We start from the raw sequence: 18,793 nt of genomic DNA, 5'->3' as shown, positions 1-18,793 counted from the left end.
CAAGCAAATATTCTTTACTTCAACAACATATGAATCACTACAAAACATATTGACCTCTTATAACATAACGTATGACCTCTTATTCACTATATTAGGCCCAGCCTTTGGAACTTTAGTGCTACTATATTGTGATCACTACATCCTGTGGATTGGATACTGCTTTAAAGCAAATTTCTGCAGCATTAGTAAAGATGTGATCAATACATGTTGGTGATTTAATTCCTGTGCTGTTTGTAACTACCCTGGTAGGTTGACTGACAACATATTTTCTTGAGTGGGCAGCTTGATGAGAGCCAGTCTATTTAAATCACCCAGAAAATATACTTCTCTGTTGATATCACATGCATTTCACACACATTATCCAAATACTGACTGTTAGCACTTGGTGGTCTATAGCAGCTTCCCACAAGAATGGTCTTTAGGTGAGGCAGATGAATCTGTAGCCAATTAAAACATTTCCCCTCAATGTCGGCACTAAGGCAATTCCTCAAAATACACAACATGAGCAGCATCAGATTAGCAAAAAATGAAATGGCACATCATCTAAACAGGTTGTTGAATGGAAGCCTTTAGCCTAGTGTATTTACTTCATAAAAAGTCTGCATAAATTCAAAGCACACACATAATTGACACTGCCGGGCTGCACATGCGACCCGAATGCAGTCCAAACCCTGGGTCTCGACCCCGTCCTGTGCAACTGGGTACTGGACTTCTTGACAGGCCGCCCCCAGGTGGTGAGGGTAGGTAACATCTCTACCCCGCTGATCCTCAACACTGGGGCCCCACAAGGGTGCGTTCCGAGCCCTCTCCTGTACTCCCTGTTCACCCACGACTGCGTGGCCATGCACGCCTACAACTCAATCATCAAGTTTGCAGACGACACTACAGTGGAAGGCTTGATTACCAACAACGACGAGACGGCCTACAGGGAGGAGGTGAGGGCCCTCGGAGTGGGCTGTCAGGAAAACAACCTCACACTCAACGTCAACAAAACAAAGGAGATGATTGTGGACTTCAGGAAACAGCAGAGGGAGCACCCCCCCTATCCACATCGACGGGACAGTAGTGGAGAGGGTAGTACGTTTTAAGTTCCTCGGCGTACACATCACGGACAAACTGAATTGGTCCACCCACACAGACAGCGTGGAGGCTGACGAAATTCGGCTTGTCACCAAAAGTACTCTCAAACTTTTACAGATGCACAATAGAGAGCATCCTGTCGGGCTGTATCACCGCCTGGTACGGCAACTGCTCCTCCCACAACCGGCTCTCCAGAGGGTAGTGAGGTCTGCGCATTGCATCACCGGGGGCAAACTACCTGCCCTCCAGGACACCTACACCACCCGATGTCACAGGAAGGCCAAAAAGATAATCAAGGACAACATCCATCCAAGCCACTGCCTGTTCACCTCGCTATCATCCAGAAGGCGAGGTCAGTACAGGTGCATCAAAGCAGGGACCGAGAGACTGATAAACAGCTTCTATCTCTAGGCCTTCAGACTGTTTAACAGCCACCACTAACATTGAGTGGCTGCTGCCAACATACTGACTCAACTCCAGCCACTTTAATAATGGAAAAATGTATGTAATAAATATATCACTAGACACTTTAAACAATGCCACTAAATATGTTTACATACCCTACATTACTCATCTCATATGTATATACTGTACTCGATACCATCTACTGCATCTTGCCTATGCCGTTTTGTATCATCTCTCATTCATATATTTTTTTGTACATATTCTTCATCCCTTTACACTTGTGTGTATACGGTAGTTGTTGTGAAATTGTTAGGTTAGATTACTTGTTGGTTATCCCTGCATTGTCGGAACTAGAAGCACAAGCATTTCGCCAGACTCACATTAACATCTGCTAACCATGTGTATGGGACAAATAAAATTTGATTTGATTTTTGATTTTAATTTTATGTAAACAATGTTTAAATGCACATCTTTACATCTTCGCATGAAAATCTGTCGCCAATTGGATGGAAACCTAGCTAATGAGTTGACATGAGGAATCCAAAGAAATTGTCAAAAGCCTGCCACGGACCCAACACATCCCACCCCACAACTAATACTGTATATCAGTATCATGTCTGACAAGTCGTATATAGCTGCGGCTCAGATTATTGTTTATTCATCCAATGTAATGTATTTCCAGTGAATTTTGTTTTTTCCGAGCCCTGTTCTGAGAAATTAGTAATTGAAGTGGTTACAATTCTACATCCTGATATTACCAAGTTCTGTGCACTACATGGTGCTGTTCCAGTTTTTTAAAGACCCCCCCCCCCCCCCCCCCCCCCCACCCACCCATTGGATTTGTGCATTTGAAACATTGGTCAGGTAAACAACCAAAGCATGGGTTACTGTCATACCTTGTCCATAAACTGCTAACAGGGTAAGGAAACCAGTATGTGATTTGGTGAACTATCCCTTTAACATTGGGGGTGGGGGGTGTAAACTTTAAAAATAAATAACATAGTAGGAACAGCACTATCTAGTGGTCAGAACCTGGTAATGACAGTATGTAGGATGTGACATGACATTAAATGAACAATTTCTCTGAAAAGATGGGGGGGAACACCAAATTTAATGATAATACATTACATAGGATGAAGAAACAATACTCAGAGCTGCAGCTCCATACTACTTATTAGACATGGAGAACTGATTGATACTGTATACTTATTCTCACGATGGGTTGGGGGGTCCATAGGTGGCTTTTGACAATTACTTTGGATTCTTCATGTCTTACACATAGTAAATAAAATAAAAAAGGTGGTCCAAATTGGATGTTAGGTACTATATTTATTGAATGTTATATGAATCCTATAAATTTAAAATATGTATTTCGGGTGCAATCAATTAGCTTAATTTTTCAAAGCTCAAATTATATTTCAACCAAAAAATGTTGCAGGAATGCTTATCTTATCTAACTACAGAAATTACTTCAGAACAATCTGAGACGGTGGGTGTCATGGCTTGCTGAAATGACAGGATGTTGGGATTATTGCAGTGTAACTATGCATTTTTGTCAGGCAGGACCATACAGCACTGAATGAGCAAATTTGACTTTGCAAGCTGTATATTGAACCGCTACCAAAAAGTTAAGTTTACGTTCATCGTTAAAATTCATGTTGTATCTGTGTGTTTACAGGTCTATTTCCAAGATGCAAATAAAATGTTATTCGTCGCATGCTTCATAAAAAACAAGTGAAGATCAACAGTGAAATGCTTATTTAAGGGCCATTCCCAACAATGTACAGAAATAAAGTAATAACGCTTAATGAAAAATACACAATGAGTAACGGTAACTTGGCTATATACACGGGGTAGCAGTACTGAGTTGGTGGAGAGATTTGAGGTAGATATGCACAGTTGAAGTCAGAAGTTTAAATACAGGTTGGAAGTCATTAACACGTTTTTCAACCACAACACAAATTTCTTCTGAACAAACTATGGCAAGTTGCTTCGGACATTTACTTTGTGCATGGCACAAAAAACATTTCCAACAATTGTTTACAGACTGATTATTTCACCTATAATTAACTTGATCACGTTTTACATACACTAAGTTGACTGTGCCTTTTAAACAGCTTGGAAAATGAAAATGTCAAGTCTTTAGAAACTTCTGATTGCCTAGTTGACATAATTTGAGTCAATTGGAGGTGTACCTGTGGATGTATTTCAAGGCCTACCTTCAAACTCAGTGCCTCTTTGCTTGACATCATGGGGAAATCAAAAGAAATCAGCCAAGACCTCAGAAAACAATTTGTAGACCTCCACAAGTCTGGTTTACCCTTAGGAGCAATTTCCAAATGCTTGAAGGTACAATGTCCATCTGTACAAACAATAGTACGCAAGTATAAACACCATGGGACCTCACAGCCGTCATACCGCTCAGGAAGCAGACATGTTCTGTCTCCTAGAGATGAACATACTTTGCGAAAAGTGCAAATCAATCCCAGAACAAAGGACCTTGTGAATATGCTGGAGGAAACCGGTACAAAACTATCTAAATCCACAGTAAAACAAGTCCTATATCGACATAACCTGAAAGGCCATTCTTCAAGGAAGATGCCACTGCCTCAAAACTATACTGAATAAAAATATAAACGCAACATGCAACATTTTCAAAGATTTTACTGAGTTACAGTCCATATAAGGAAAACGGTTAGGCCCGACTCTATGAATTTCACATGACTGGGAATACAGATATGCATCTGTCCCACTCCTCTTCAATGGCTGCTGGATATTGGCGGGAACTGGAACACGCTGTCTTACATCCCAAACATGCTCAATGGGTGACATGTCTGAGTAAGCAGGCCAGCTTCCAGGAATTATGTCTGCAGCTTATGCCTGCCCAACCCCATAACCCCAACGACTCCATACACGTGGTCTGCGATTGTGAGGCCGTTTGGACATACTGCCATTTTCTCTAAAAAGACATTGGTAGAGAAATGGTCATAAAATTCCCTGGCAACAGCTCTGCTGGACATTCCTGCAGTAAGCATGCCAATTGCACACAACCTCAACTTAAGACATCTGTAGCATTGTGGTGTGTGACAAAACTGCGTCTATGAACTTATTAATGAAGCCGATGACTGACTGATAACTCCTCAATGCCATTTGATGAATCACGGAACATATTCCAGTCCTGATAGGCTAGCAAAACAATCCTGTAATTTAGCATCCGCTTCATCGGACCAATTGTGTTTGTTGTCCGTAGCTTATGCCTGCCCATACCATAACCCCACCACCACCGTGGAGGTCCTGGGCTGGCATTTTTACACGTGGTTGTGATGCCGGTTGGACGTATTGCCAAATTTTAAAAAACAACATTGGCTTATAGTGGAGAAATTAACATTTAGTTTTCTTGCAACTGCTCTGGTGGACATTCCTGCGGTCAGCATGCCAATTGTTTGCTCCCTCAAAGCTTGAGACATTTGTGGCATTGCTGTGTGAAGAACAAAAAAGTTTACCTGTGTAATGATCATGCTGTTTAATCAGCTTCTTTAATGCCACACCTGTCAGATGGATTAATTATTTTGGCAAAGGAGAAATGTTCACTAGCAGGGATGTAAACACATTTGTCATCATTTGAGAGAAATAAACTTTGTGCATATGGATGATTTAGGCCCTAATCCCAGAGACTCGGGAAAGGAAAAGACGGCAAAAGAGAGGCCAACGTGTAGGCTCTCGGATGAAACTAAGTCGGCAAATAAATAATCTGCCTCTACCTTCCGTTCTATTCGCGAATGTACCACCACTGGAGAACAAACAGGATGAACTCCGTTCGACACTATCCTATCAACGGGACCTGAAGAACTGTAATATCCTAGGTTTCTCTGAGTCGTGGCTGGACATGGATAATATACATCTAGCAGTTTTTTTCTAAGCGTTGTCAAGACCGTACGGCAGCGTTGGGTAAGGTTAGGGGGATGGATGTGTCTCTTTGTCAACAACAAATGCTCGTGCTCGTGCAATCTCTATTATTAAGGACATCTCGAGTTTCTTCTCTCCTGCGTTTTAGAATACTTCATGATAAGCTGTAGACCATATATTTACCAATAGAGTTGATCTATATTTTTAGTAGCAGTCTATTTACCACCACAAACCGATGCTGGCGGTAAGACAACACTCAACGAGCAGTATTAGGACATAAGCAAACAAGAAAATACTCTCAGGGAAACTGAAATCCATTTTACCTCATTTCTACTAGCATGTCACCTGCGCAACTAGAGGACCTTTACTCCACACACAGAAACACATACAAAGCTCGCCCTCTATTTGGCAAATCTGACCATAACTCTATCCTCCTGATTCCTGTTTACAAGCAAAAACTCAAACGGGAAGTATTTGAACAGGAAGTACCAATAATGAAGTGGTCCGATGAAACAGATGCTAGGCTACAGGACTGTTTTGGTAGCAAAGAATGGAATATGTTATGGGATTCATCCAATGGATTCATCCAAGGAATTTACAATATCAGTCACTGGCTTCGTTAAAAAGTGCATTGACGTCGTCGTCCCCACATTGACCATATGTACATATTCTATCCAGAAACAATGGATTACAAGCAACAGCCGCTAAAGGATGGAGCTGCCGCTTTCAAGGAGTGGGTCACTAATCTGGATGCTTATCCACACTGCCCTCTCCCACCTGGACAAGAGGAACACCTATGTGAGATTGATGTTCATTGATACAGCTCAGCGTTCAACACCAAAGTGCCCTCCAAGTTCATCACTAAGCTATGGACCCTGCATCACAGCTTGGTATGGGAACTGCTTGGCATCCAGCCGCAGAGGGTAGTGCATATGGGGCCGAACTCCATGGTTGCTTAGTCACTTTATTCCTAGTTATATGTACAAATCTACCTCGATTATCTTGTACCACTCCACATCGACTCAGGACTGTTACCCCGTGTATATAGCCAAGTTATTATTTCTTATTGTCTATGTATTATTACTTTTATTACATGTTATTAGTTTTCTATTATTTCTCTATTTTATCTCTGCGTTGTTTGGAAAGGCCCGTAAATAGTTTACTGTTAGTCTACACCTGTTGTTTACGACACAAAACAGTTTGATTTGAAAGCCTTTAAGTAACACTGCAACAAAATGATTTACTGTTCTGCCATTGTTTTTAGGTAGCTAAACTATATGATTGTGTAATTGCTGAAGGATATGTCTATAGCACACATGAGTCAACATGACTAACTGTGTTCATATCAGTTAAATTTGGAGATAATTGCTAATTATGGCATTTTCTACACCAAAGTTATTCATCATAATGTTGCAGAGTTTCTCTGTGCCCCATGTTTAACACATGTTCATTTTTCAACAGTCTGCTTTCCTGCACTGGATGGGAGTGATCCTCCCACCTAGTGCCACCACCTGCATTCTGTCCCTCTCTCTCCTAATTCCCTAGTAGATACATTGTCACCCTATAGTCTGGTAGCCTGGCTGCTCACCTACATGTATATCAATGAAGACCCCATTTGGAAAGACGCCAGGCCAGCGCCCCAGAGCTGATGGGGGTGAGAGAAACTCACGGCTTATGTACATGAATGTAGCTGAAAAATTACACATGACAGCCTACAAAACCATATGGGTTTTTTAAGATATAAGTATGATACAGTAATATGCACTGCCTTCAGAAAGATATTCACACCCCTTTACTTTTTCAACATTTTGTTCTGTTACAGCCTGAATTTAAAATTGATTACATTTAGATTTTTTTGTCAATGCTCTACACACAATACCCCATAATATCAAAGTGGTATTATGTTTTTACATAATGTTTACAAATGAATAAAAAAATGTAAGCTGAAATGCCTTGATAAATGTAAGTATTCAACCCCGTCTTCACAAAAATGTGCTTAACAAGTCACATAAGTTGCATTGACTCACTCTGTGTGCAATAATAATGCTAAACATGATCTTTGAATGACCTCATCTCTGTACCCAACACATACACATCTTTAAGGTCCCTTAATAGTGAATTTCAAACCGATTCAACCACAAAGACCAGGGAGGTTTTTCAATGCCTTGCAAATAAGGGCACCTATTGGTAGATGGGAGAAAAAAAATATCCCATTGAGCATGGTGAAGTTAATAATTACACTTTAATTGGTGTATTAAAACACCCAGTCACTACAAAGATATAGGCGTCCTTCCTAACACAATTGCCAGAGAGGAAGGAAACGGCTCAGGGATTTCACCATGAGGCCAATGGTGACTTTAAAACCGAGTTTAATTGCTGTGATATGAGAAAACTGAGGATGGATCAACTACATTGTAGTTACTCTACAATACTAACCTAATTGACAGAGTGAAAAGAAGGAAGCCTGTACAGAATAAAAATGTTCCAAAACCTGCATCCTGTTTGCAACAAGGCACTAAAGTAATACTGCAAAATATGTGGCAAAGCAATATATTTTTTGTCCTGAATACAAAGTGTAATGTTTGGGATAAATACAACACATTACTGAGTACCACGCTCCATATTTTGGTGGTAGGTATGCTTGTAATCGTTCAGGACTGGAGTTTGTATGGCCGAGTTACAATTTATTTTTATTTTTTTTTACCCCTTTTTCTCCCCAATTTCGTGGTATCCAATTGTTTTAGTAGGTACTATCTTGTCTCATCGCTACAACTCCTGTACGGGCTCGGGAGAGACGAAGGTTGAAAGTCATGCGTCCTCCAATACACAACCCAACCAAGCCTTCTTAACACAGCGCCATCCAACCCAGAAGCCAGCCGCACCAATGTGTCGGAGGAAACAGCATGCACCTGGCAACCTTGGTTAGCGCGCACTGCGCCCGGCCCGCCACAGGAGTCGCTGGTGCGCGATGAGACAAGGATTTCCCTACCGGCCAAACCCTCCCTAACCCGGACGACGCTAGGCCAATTGTGCGTCGCCCCACGGACCTCCCGGTCGCGTCCGGTTACGACAGAGCCTGGGAGCGAACCCAGAGTCTCTGGTGGCACAGCTGGCGCTGCAGTACTGCGCCCTTAACCACTGTGCCACCCAAGTTACAATTTTGACTTAAATCTGCTTGAAAGTCTATGGCAAGACTCAGGGCTGTAAATACGTATGTAAATTAGATTTACAGTTAAAGTCGGAAGTTTACATACACTTAGGCTGGAGTCATTAAAACTTGTTTTTCAACCACTCCACAAATTTCTTGTTAACAAACTATAGTTTTGGCAAGTCGGTTAGGACATCTACTTTGTGCATGACACAAGACATTTTTCCAACAATTATTTACAAACAGATTATTTCACTTATAATTCACTGTATCACAATTCCAGTGGGTCAGAAGTTGATATACAGTGAGGAGAACAAGTATTTGATACACTGCCGATTTTGCAGGTTTTCCTACTTACAAAGCATGTAGAGGTCTGTAATTTTTATCATAAGTACACTTCAACTGTGAGAAGAGACAGAATCTAAAACAAAAATCCAGAAAATCACATTGTATGATTTTTAAGTAATTAATTTGCATTTTATTGCATGACATAGGTATTTGATACATCAGAAAAGCAGAACTTAATATTTGGTACAGAAACCTTTGTTTGCAATTACAGAGATCATACGTTTCCTGTAGTTCTTGACCAGGTTTGCACACACTGCAGCAGGGATTTTGGCCCACTCCTCCATACAGACCTTCTCCAGATCCTTCAGGTTTCGGGGCTGTCGCCGGGTAATACGGACTTTCAGCTCCCTCCAAAGATTTTCTATTGGTTTCAGGTCTGGAGACTGGCTCGGCCACTCCAGGACCTTGAGATGCTTCTTACTGAGCCACTCCTTAGTTGCCCTGGCTTTGTGTTTCGGGTCGTTGTCATTGGAAGACCCAGCCATGACCCATCTTCAATGCTCTTACTGAGGGAAGGAGGTTGTTGGCCAAGATCTCGCGATACATGGCCCCATCCATCCTCCCCTCAATACGGTGCAGTCATCCTGTCCCCTTTGCAGAAAAGCATCCCCAAAGAATGATGTTTCCACCTCCATTCTTCACGGTTGGGATGGTGTTCTTGGGGTTGTACTCATCCTTCTTTTTCCTCCAAACACGGCGAGTGGAGTTTAGACCAAAAAGCTATATTTTTGTCTCATCAGACCACATGACCTTCTCCCATTCCTCCTCTGGATCATCCAGATGGTCATTGGCAAACTTCAGACGGGCCTGGACATGCGCTGGCTTGAGCAGGGGGACCTTGCGTGCGCTGCAGGATTTTAATCCATGACGGCGTAGTGTGTTACAAATGGTTTTCTTTGAGACTGTGGTCCCAGCTCTCTTCAGGTCATTGACCAGGTCCTGCCGTGTAGTTCTGGGCTGATCCCTCACCTTCCTCATGATCATTGATGCCCCACGAGGTGAGATCTTGCATGGAGCCCCAGACCGAGGGTGATTGACCGTCATCTTGAACTTCTTCCATTTTCTAATAATTGCGCCAACACTTGTTGCCTTCTTACCAAGCTGCTTGCCTATTGTCCTGTAGCCCATCCCAGCCTTGTGCAGGTCTACAATTTTAACCCTGATGTCCTTACACAGCTCTCTGGTCTTGGCCATTGTGGAGAGGTTGGAGTCTGTTTGACTGAGTGTGTGGACAGGTGACTTTTATACAGGTATACAGGGTTCAAACAGGTGCAGTTAATACAGATAATGAGTGGAGAACAGGAGGGCTTCTTAAAGAAAAACGAACAGGTCTGTGAGAGACGGAATTCTTACTGGTTGGTAGGTAAATACTTGTCATGCACTAAAATGCAAATTAATTACTTAAAAATCATACAATGTGAATTTCTGGATTTTTGTTTTAGGTTCCGTCTCTCACAGTTGAAGTGTACCTATGATAAATATTACAGACCTTTACATGCTTTGTAAGTAGGAAACACTGCCGATTTTGCAGGTTATCAAATACTTGTTCTCCCCACTGTACACTAAGTTGACTGCCTTTAAACAGCTTGGAAAATTCCAGAAAATGTTGTCATGGCATTAGAAGCTTCTGATTGGCTAATTGACATAATTTGAGTCAATTGGAGGTGTACCTGTGGATGTATTTCAAGGCCTACCTTCAAACTAAGTGCCTCTTTGCTTGACATCATGGGAAAATCAAAAGAAATCAGCCAAAACCGGTATGAAAAAGCCAGACTACGGTTTGCAACTGCACATGGGGACAAAGATTGTATTTTTGGGAGAAATGTCCTCTCCTCTGATGAAACAAAAATAGATCTGTTTGGACATAATCACCATCGTTTATGTATGGAAGAAAAAGGGGGAGGCTTGCAAGCCGAAGAATACCATCCCAACCCTGAAGCATGGGGGTGGCAGCATCATCTTGTGGTGGTTCTTTGCTGCAGGAGGGACTGATGCGCATCACAAAATAGATGGCATCAAGAGGAAAGGAAATTGTGGATATATTGAAGCAACATCTCGACATCAGTCAGGAAGTTAAAGCTTGGTTGCAAATGTGTCTTCAAAATGGACAATGACCCCAAGCATACTTCCAAAGTTGTGGCAAAATGGCTTAAGGACAACAAAGTCAAGGTATTGGAGTGGCCATCCCAAAACCCTGACCTCAATCCCATAGAAAATTTGTGGTCAGAACTGAATAAGCATGTGCAAGGCCTACATTCCTGACTCAGCTACACCAGCTCTGTCAGGAGGAATGGGCCAAAATTCACCCAACTAATTGTTAAACAATTTAAAGGCAATGCTACCAAATACTAATTGAGTGTATGCAAACTTCTGACCCACTGGGAATGTGATGAAATAAATAAAAGCTAAAATAAATCATTCTCTATTATTCTGACATTTTACATTCTTAAAATAAAGTGGTGATCCTAACTAACCTAAGACATGGACTTTTTTTTCTTGGATTAAATGTCAGGAATTGTGAAACACTTAGTTTAAATGTATTTGGCTAAGGTGTATGTAAGCTTCCGACTTCAACTGTATGTATTTCATTTTCAATACATTTCTCAATTTCAAAAAACATGTTTACACTTTGTCATTATGGGGTATTTAGGAAAAATATATATTTAATACATATATAATTCAGGCTGTAACAACAAATTTGAATAAGCCAAGAGCTGTGAATACTTTCTGTAGGCTGATTTATTGTAATTTTGGGGAGATATTTCATGCACACGTTTGTTTGCCATTTTAGGTAATATTGGGGTTTCTGCAAATCTGATCAAGAGGAAAAATTCCCACAAGTAAGTTCTCATTGTGTAGACACAGCATAAGACCAAAAGCAGGTTGCCTTCCAAACAGACAGATGTGTGGATATATTGATTTGACATTACGTACTTCCTTCCAAATTGGGATCTCTATAGGAAGCAGAAGAATGTTGGTCCAAGCAAGCCTATTGCCCAACCCAGACGAAACATAGTGGGTTGCAGGATAACGCACCAGTGGAAGGAAGATACCAAGGTTTCCCAGTGGAAAGGAACAGTTCTCGATCAAGTCCCTGTCAACCCATCTCTCTACCTGATCAAGTATGATGGATTTGACTGCATCTATGGACTTGAGCTTCACAAAGATGAGAGGGTGCAAGGCCTGGAGGTTTTACCAGACAGAGTTGGTAGGTATTGTGAAAACTTAACGTGTAAATATTTGTATGAACATAGCAAGATTCAACAAGTGAGACATAAACTGAACAAGTTCCACAGACATGTGACTAACAGCAATTGAATAATGTGTCCCTGAACAAAGGGGGGGTCAAAATCAAAAGTAACAGTATCTGGTGTATGGTGTGGCCACCAGCTGCATTATGTACTGCAGTGCATCTCCTCTTCATGGACTGCACCAGATTTGCCAGTTCTTGCTGTGAGATGTTACCCCACTCTTCCACCAAGGCACCTGCGGGTTCCTGGACATTTCTGGGGAGAATGTCCCTAGCCCTCACCCTCCGATCCAACAGTTCCCAGACGTGCTCAATGGGATTGAGATCTGGGCTCTTCGCTGGCCTAGGCCTAACACTGACATTCCTGTCTTGCAGGAAATCATGCACAGAACGAGCAGTATGGCTGGTGACATTGTCATGCTGAAGCATCATGTCAGGATGAGCCTGCAGGAAGAGTACCACATGAGGGAGGCGGATGTCTTCCCTGTAATGCACCGCGTTGAGATTGCCTGCAATGACAACAAGCTCAGTCCGAGGATGCTGTGACACACCATCCCAGACCATGACGGACCCTCCACCTCCAAATCGATCCCGCTCCAGAGTGCAGGCCTCGGTGTAACGCTCATTCCTTCGACGATAAACGCAAATCCGACTAAACCGTGACTCGTCAGTGAAGAACACTTTTTGCCAGTCCAGCGACGGTGGGTTTGCGCCCATAGGCGACATTGTTGCCGGTGATGTCTTATATCAGGCCAACAAGCCCTCAGTCCAGCCTCTCTCAGCCTATTGCGGACAGTCTGAGCACTGATGGAGTGATTGTGAATTCCTGGTGTAACTCGGGCAGTTGTTGTTGCCATCCTGTACCTGTCCTGCAGGTGTTGTTACACGTGGTCTGCCACTGTCCGTCCTGTGTCCCTGTAGCACTGTCTTAGAGTACAGTACGGACATTGCAATTTATTGCCCTGGCCACATCTGCAGTCCTCATGCCTCCTTGCAGCATGCCTGAGGCACGTTCACGCATATGAGCAGGGACCCTGGACATCTTTCTTTTGGTGTTTTCCAGTCAGTAAAAAGGCCTGTTTAGTGTCCTAAGTTTTCATAACTGTGACCTTAATTGCCTACCATCTGTAAGCTGTTAGTGTCTTAACGACCTTTCCACAGGTGCATGTTCATTGATTATTTATGGTTCATTGAACACGCATGGGAAACAGTGTTTAAACCCTTTACAATGAAGATCTGTGAAGTTATTTGGATTTTTACAAATTCTTTGAAAGACAGGGTCCTGAAAAAGGGACGTTTCTTTTTTTGCTGAGTTTGTTACAAATTAATTTACATATTTTCATAGCCATATTTACTATTCATTTGAAACTGCTCTCTGTAATGCAGCTCCAGCTCGCGTCAGTGATGCACAGCTAGCAGAAACCATGATAGGCAAAGCAGTGGAGCACATGTTTGAGCAAGATGAAGGACCAAAGGAGGAGTGGAGGGGCATGGTGCTAGCACGGGCTCCCATTATGAACACATGGTTCTACATCACTTACGAAAAGGACCCTGTGTTGTACATGTACCAGCTCTTGGATGACTACAAAGAGGGGGATCTCCGGATAATGCCTGATTCAAGTGAGTCCATCAGAAATTACATTTTGTGTTAACACTGTAGGCATCATTTATGGTCTCCATACCACTCTTTCTTTAAAAACATGTAATTCTAAGTTGTATTACGGTAGATACAATAATACTACATAAATGTTGTCAACAAATTCTCTCACTAAAGCTGGTAATATTCTATGCTTTTGCAGATGACTCGACCCCATCAGAGAGAGAGCCTGGCGAAGTGGTGGATAGCCTTGTTGGCAAACAAGTGGAATATGCCAAAGAGGATGGCGGCAAAAGGACAGGCATGGTTATCCATCAGGTTGATGCCAAACCCTCTGTTTATTTCATCAAGTTTGATGACGACTTTCACATCTACGTCTACGATTTAGTAAAAACGTCTTAGGGCATTGAGAAAATCATTGATTCACAGACCGTGGCAAATGTTTTCAGGATTTCTTTGAGACAAGATCAATTTCCAGTTAAATGGACAATTCTTTCACAGGCTACGAATGTGAAACTTCCTGTTTCCTGTGTCACTGCTTCCAATGCGAAAGCTATTAGTGTACTTTGTCTGAAGTCCACTTTTGTTTGAAGAAGAAGAGACCTCTGCAGAATTCACCATGTCTGAACATTTACTCTGTTCAATTGGGCCAGACACCAGGAGCCTAATCCAAAGTTTTTCTTAACATGATAGAAAAGTGAGAATTTTGTGGGGGGGTTTCTTGTCTATGATGCTGTAAATGAATTATTGAGAGGTTCTCGTAACATGTTTCTACCACTTTTGTTGACTTGTGGGTTTAACATGCTCAGAATTTAGCATGCATCAGTCTAACAAATGTGGTCCTTTGTAGCTCAGTTGGTAGAGCAGGGTAGTGGATTCAATTCCCCCATCCATATGTCAAATGTATGCACGCGTGACTAAGTCGCTTTGGATAAAAGCGTCTGCTAAATGGCACATTACTGTATCAGTCAAACACCCTAGTAATCAGTTTAAATTCTGTGATTTAATTTTATTCCTTAATTCTCTACTTGTATGAACTGCCATTGTGCAATTGTCCTTCACATAAGGCTAGTTTCTGAGACCAAGGAAATCCAAGAGCTTCTTCTTTTTAGTTTTTAATCAGTGTTATTTTATGTCGGCGACGCTTGCATTCTCCCGAAATGGTTGTCTAGACCTCTACTACTCTGTCAAATCGAAATTGTATTAGAGTAATTTGGCTGATTGGTTGTGCAAAGTTCAACAATTATTTTAATTCTAATATTTTTAGTTTACTGTGGCTTTTAGATTCGATTTTAATCCCTTCAACCTGAAATTATTTGTTTTGTTATGTAATACTCTATCATCCAAATCTGATTTCAAATTTGTATTATCACATTTCACTCTTACTCCTTTGCTAGAGCTACTGTATTGCACATAACTAACTATACACTGAGTGGACAAAACATTAAGAACACCTTTCTAATATTGAGTTCCACCTACTACCATACCCCGCCCTGGCACCTACTAGCCTCGTCCATTGGCACTTAAATGGGCACTTGCCTATTCACCCTTTGAATGGCACGCATACACAAGCCATGTCTCAAGGCTTAAAAATCATTTTTTTAACCTGTCTTCTCCTCTTCATCTACACTTGTGGTGTATTGAACAGGTGACATCAATAAGGGGATCATAGCTTTCACCTGATCAGTTTGTCATGAAAAGAGCAGGTGTTCTTAATGTTTTTGTGTACTCAATGTACATGAAAGACGATTATAAATGCGGCTTACAAGAAATATAGTGTATCAATTATCTTGTTAGCATTGTGATCCATTTGGAAGTATTTTTACGACTTACCTTCAATTCTTCATGCCTGTTTCATGTGCCATATATTTTCAGAGTGATAGATCTCAGAAATGTTTCTATCAAAGAATGTGTGGTCTAAATTGATTAAGCAAAGGGCCTGTTAATGTTCTAATGGATTTTGGGTCATATGCCACTGAGCCACCTACCATCAATGAGGTTAATTTTGAAAATGTCATTGTTTAATTGAATTCAGAATCAATCCAATCCATACGTTTATTTCTCATTTAAGCAAATATGAATTGTTTGCTGTTTTCTGACCTGAGCCTAGGTTGATTTCATGATTTAACTTGATACTGTATAATAGTATTAGACATCACTTGCAACATTTTGAATTTCATCCAAGGAATTAGAAATATATTTAAATGGTCAACATGTCATGGTTATTTTAGAATTGCTGTATTGTTAGCATGTTCAAATTGTGTTACTGAAGCCTACGGTGCATTTGGAAAGTATTCAGACCCCTTGACTTTTTCCACATTTTGTTATGTTACAGCCTTATTCTAAAATTGATTAAATATTTGTTTTCCCCTATTCAATCTACACACGATACCCCTTTAATAACAAAAGCAAAAACAGTTTTTTAGAAATGTATTAAAAATGGAAACATCATATTTACATAAGTATTCAGACCCTTTACTCAGTAATTTTGTTGAAGCACCTTTGGCAATGATTACAGCCTCAAGTCTTCTTCGGTATGACGCTAAACGCTTGGCACACCTGTATTTGGAGTTTCTCCCATTATTCTCTGCAGATCCTCTCAACCTCTGTCAGGTTGGATGGGGAGCGTCACTACATAGCTATTTTCAGGTCTCTCCAGAGATGTTTGATAGGATTCAAGTCCGGGCTCTGGCTGGGCCACTCAAGGACATTCAGAGGCTTGTCCCGAAGCCACTGCTACGTTGTCCTGTTGGAAGATGAATCTTCACCCTAGTCCTGAGCGCTCTGGAGCAGGTTTTCATCAAGGATCCCTCTGTACTTTTTTCCTTTCATCTTTCCCTCGATCCTGACTAATTTTCCAGTCTCTGCCGCTGAAAAACATCCGCAACACATGATGCTGCCACCACCATGCTTCACCATATGGATGGTGCCAGGTTTCCTCCATAGGTGACGCTTGGCATTCAGGCCAAAGAGTTCAATCTTGGTTTCATTGGACCAGAGAATCTTGTTTCTCATGGTCTTCGAGTCTTTAGGTGCCTTTTGGCAAACTCAAAGCGGGCTGTCGTGCCTTTTACTGAGGAGTGGCTTCCCGTCTGGCCACTCTACCATAAAGGCCTGATTTGGTGGAGTGTTGCAGTGGTTGTTCTTCTGGAAGGTTATCCCAATTCCACAGAGGAACTCTGCAGCTCTGAACCCATTGAACCCATTGGGTTCTTGGTCACATCCCTGACCAAGGCCCTTCTCCCCCGATTGCGCAGTTTGGCCAGTAGGCCAGCTCTAGGAAGTCTTGGTGGTTCCAAACTTCTTCCATTTTAAGAATGATGGAAGCCACTGTGTTCTTGGGGACCTTCAATGCTGCAGAATTTTTTTTGGTACCCTTCTCCAGATCTGTGACTCGACAGAATCCTGTCTCGGAGCTCAACGGACAATTCCTTTGACCTTGTGGCTTGGTTTTTGCTCTGACATGCACTGCCAACTGTGGGACTTATATAGACACGTGGGCATTTCCAAATCATGTCCAATCAATTGAATTTGGAGTCCACAGGTGGAATCATGTTCTAGAAACATCTCAAGGATGTTCAATGGAAACAGAATGTACTTGAGCTCAATTTTGAGTCTCATAGCAAAACTACTTTTATTTTTTTTATACATTTACCAGTTTTTGCTTTTGTCATTATGGGGTATTGTGAATAGATTGATGATTTAATACATTTTAGAATAAGGCTGTAACCTAACAAAATGTGAAAAAAGGTTGCATGCATATAGCTAAATGTACGTTGATGTGAGTTGCATGTCAGTTATTAGCGTATGTCAATTGTGACATTTTGTTGTTTTTGTACTGTGCATTACATTAACCAACGCACTGATAATTCTAAATGAGTGCCAACTAAACGTGCCAGTCTTGTACAGAATTTAAGGGGTGATAGTTCTAAATAAATCATTTGTCAGTTTATTTAAAAAAAAAAGTTACTGGCTTATTTATATGTATCCATAAAGAACTTTCCTTATTTGATTGGGAGAAATGTGTGTGCATGTAAGGATGGACCTTGTGCGTACATGTTCAGTCAGTCGTTATATGTTAAAATAGGATTAACATATTTTGAGTTGAAATGGAAGAGATTTAATTACGGGACAGTACTTTTCTGCTATTTGTATATGTTTATATATCAAAATATAGAGGTAAAATTATGTCTTAATGGCCTTGTGTTCTAAATAATATTTTTTTAAATAAATGGTAACAGTTTAGTCATCTGGCACAAACACTTTAATGTTACTGAATTCTGTAAGAAAATTTGATAATGGACTATCCTGAATATTAAAATAAATAAGTAGGCCTATGTAATGTTTATTTTTTTTATGTTATGTTTCCTTTTAACACAACACTGGAAGATCCAGTATTTGTGCGGCAGGTATAGTAGTCCAAATGGGGTCCATGGAAAAGCTTTCATACTATTGAGTGTTGCAGAACACACATACTAGCCATTCCCTTTGTCATGCAAACTCTGAGAAATATTCATATAATTACATACATAATATAAATGGTAGGATCTTTGTATTTAGCTGCAGAATATTTTCAAAGCTGGTATAATTTATTAGCTAATTACTTTTATAAATACGTATGCATATCGTGAGTAGAAACAATAGTCTAGCAGCTAGGCCTTAAGTACTGCTTAAGTAGTTTTTTGGGCTACATTATTTTACTATTTTATATTTTTTATAACTTTTACTCCACTACATTCCTAAAGAAAATATGTAATTTTTACTCACATTTTCCCTGACACCCAAAAGTTAAATTTGTAATGTTCAGGCAGGACAGCAATATGGTCCAATTCGCACACCTATCCATATAACGCGTTGTCATTCCTACTGCCTCTCATCTGGCAGACTCACTAAACACAAATACTGCCTTTGTGATGTCTGAGGGTTGGACTGTGGCCCTGGCTGTCCATAAATAAAAATATAAAAACAAGATAATCGTGCCGACTGGTTTGCTTAATATAAGGAATTGGATGTATAATATTTGAGTACTTTTTCCACCACTGTACTTATATTTAAAACC

General features: G+C 40.9%; 1 protein-coding gene across 8 annotated transcripts in view; it reads left to right on the top strand.

Moving 5' to 3' along the window:
* LOC110535677 (spindlin-Z) overlaps positions 1-16,139 on the top strand; it is a 33,052-nt gene extending 16,913 nt beyond the window's left edge. For 3 of the 8 annotated variants that reach the window (XM_021620834.2, XM_021620832.2, XM_036935439.1), the window contains 5 exons: positions 6,937-7,045; positions 11,679-11,727; positions 11,848-12,095; positions 13,524-13,757; positions 13,937-14,336. In XM_021620834.2, coding sequence (XP_021476509.1) covers positions 6,994-7,045; positions 11,679-11,727; positions 11,848-12,095; positions 13,524-13,757; positions 13,937-14,136 — 783 coding nt within the window. In that variant the 5' untranslated portion in view covers positions 6,937-6,993 and the 3' untranslated portion in view covers positions 14,137-14,336. Of the gene's footprint in view, positions 1-3,044; positions 3,113-6,852; positions 7,046-11,678; positions 11,728-11,847; positions 12,096-13,523; positions 13,758-13,936 lie in introns of all 8 variants that reach the window. The other 5 variants (XM_036935436.1, XM_021620828.2, XM_036935437.1 and 2 more) reach the window with 3 other exon arrangements.
* Positions 16,140-18,793: the final 2,654 nt, after the last annotated feature.

Source organism: Oncorhynchus mykiss, chromosome 11 (assembly GCF_013265735.2).
Source record: "Oncorhynchus mykiss isolate Arlee chromosome 11, USDA_OmykA_1.1, whole genome shotgun sequence".
NCBI lineage: Eukaryota > Metazoa > Chordata > Actinopteri > Salmoniformes > Salmonidae > Oncorhynchus > Oncorhynchus mykiss.
Note: the sequence above shows the minus strand (reverse complement) of the source record. Positions and strands in the feature narration are given on the sequence as shown.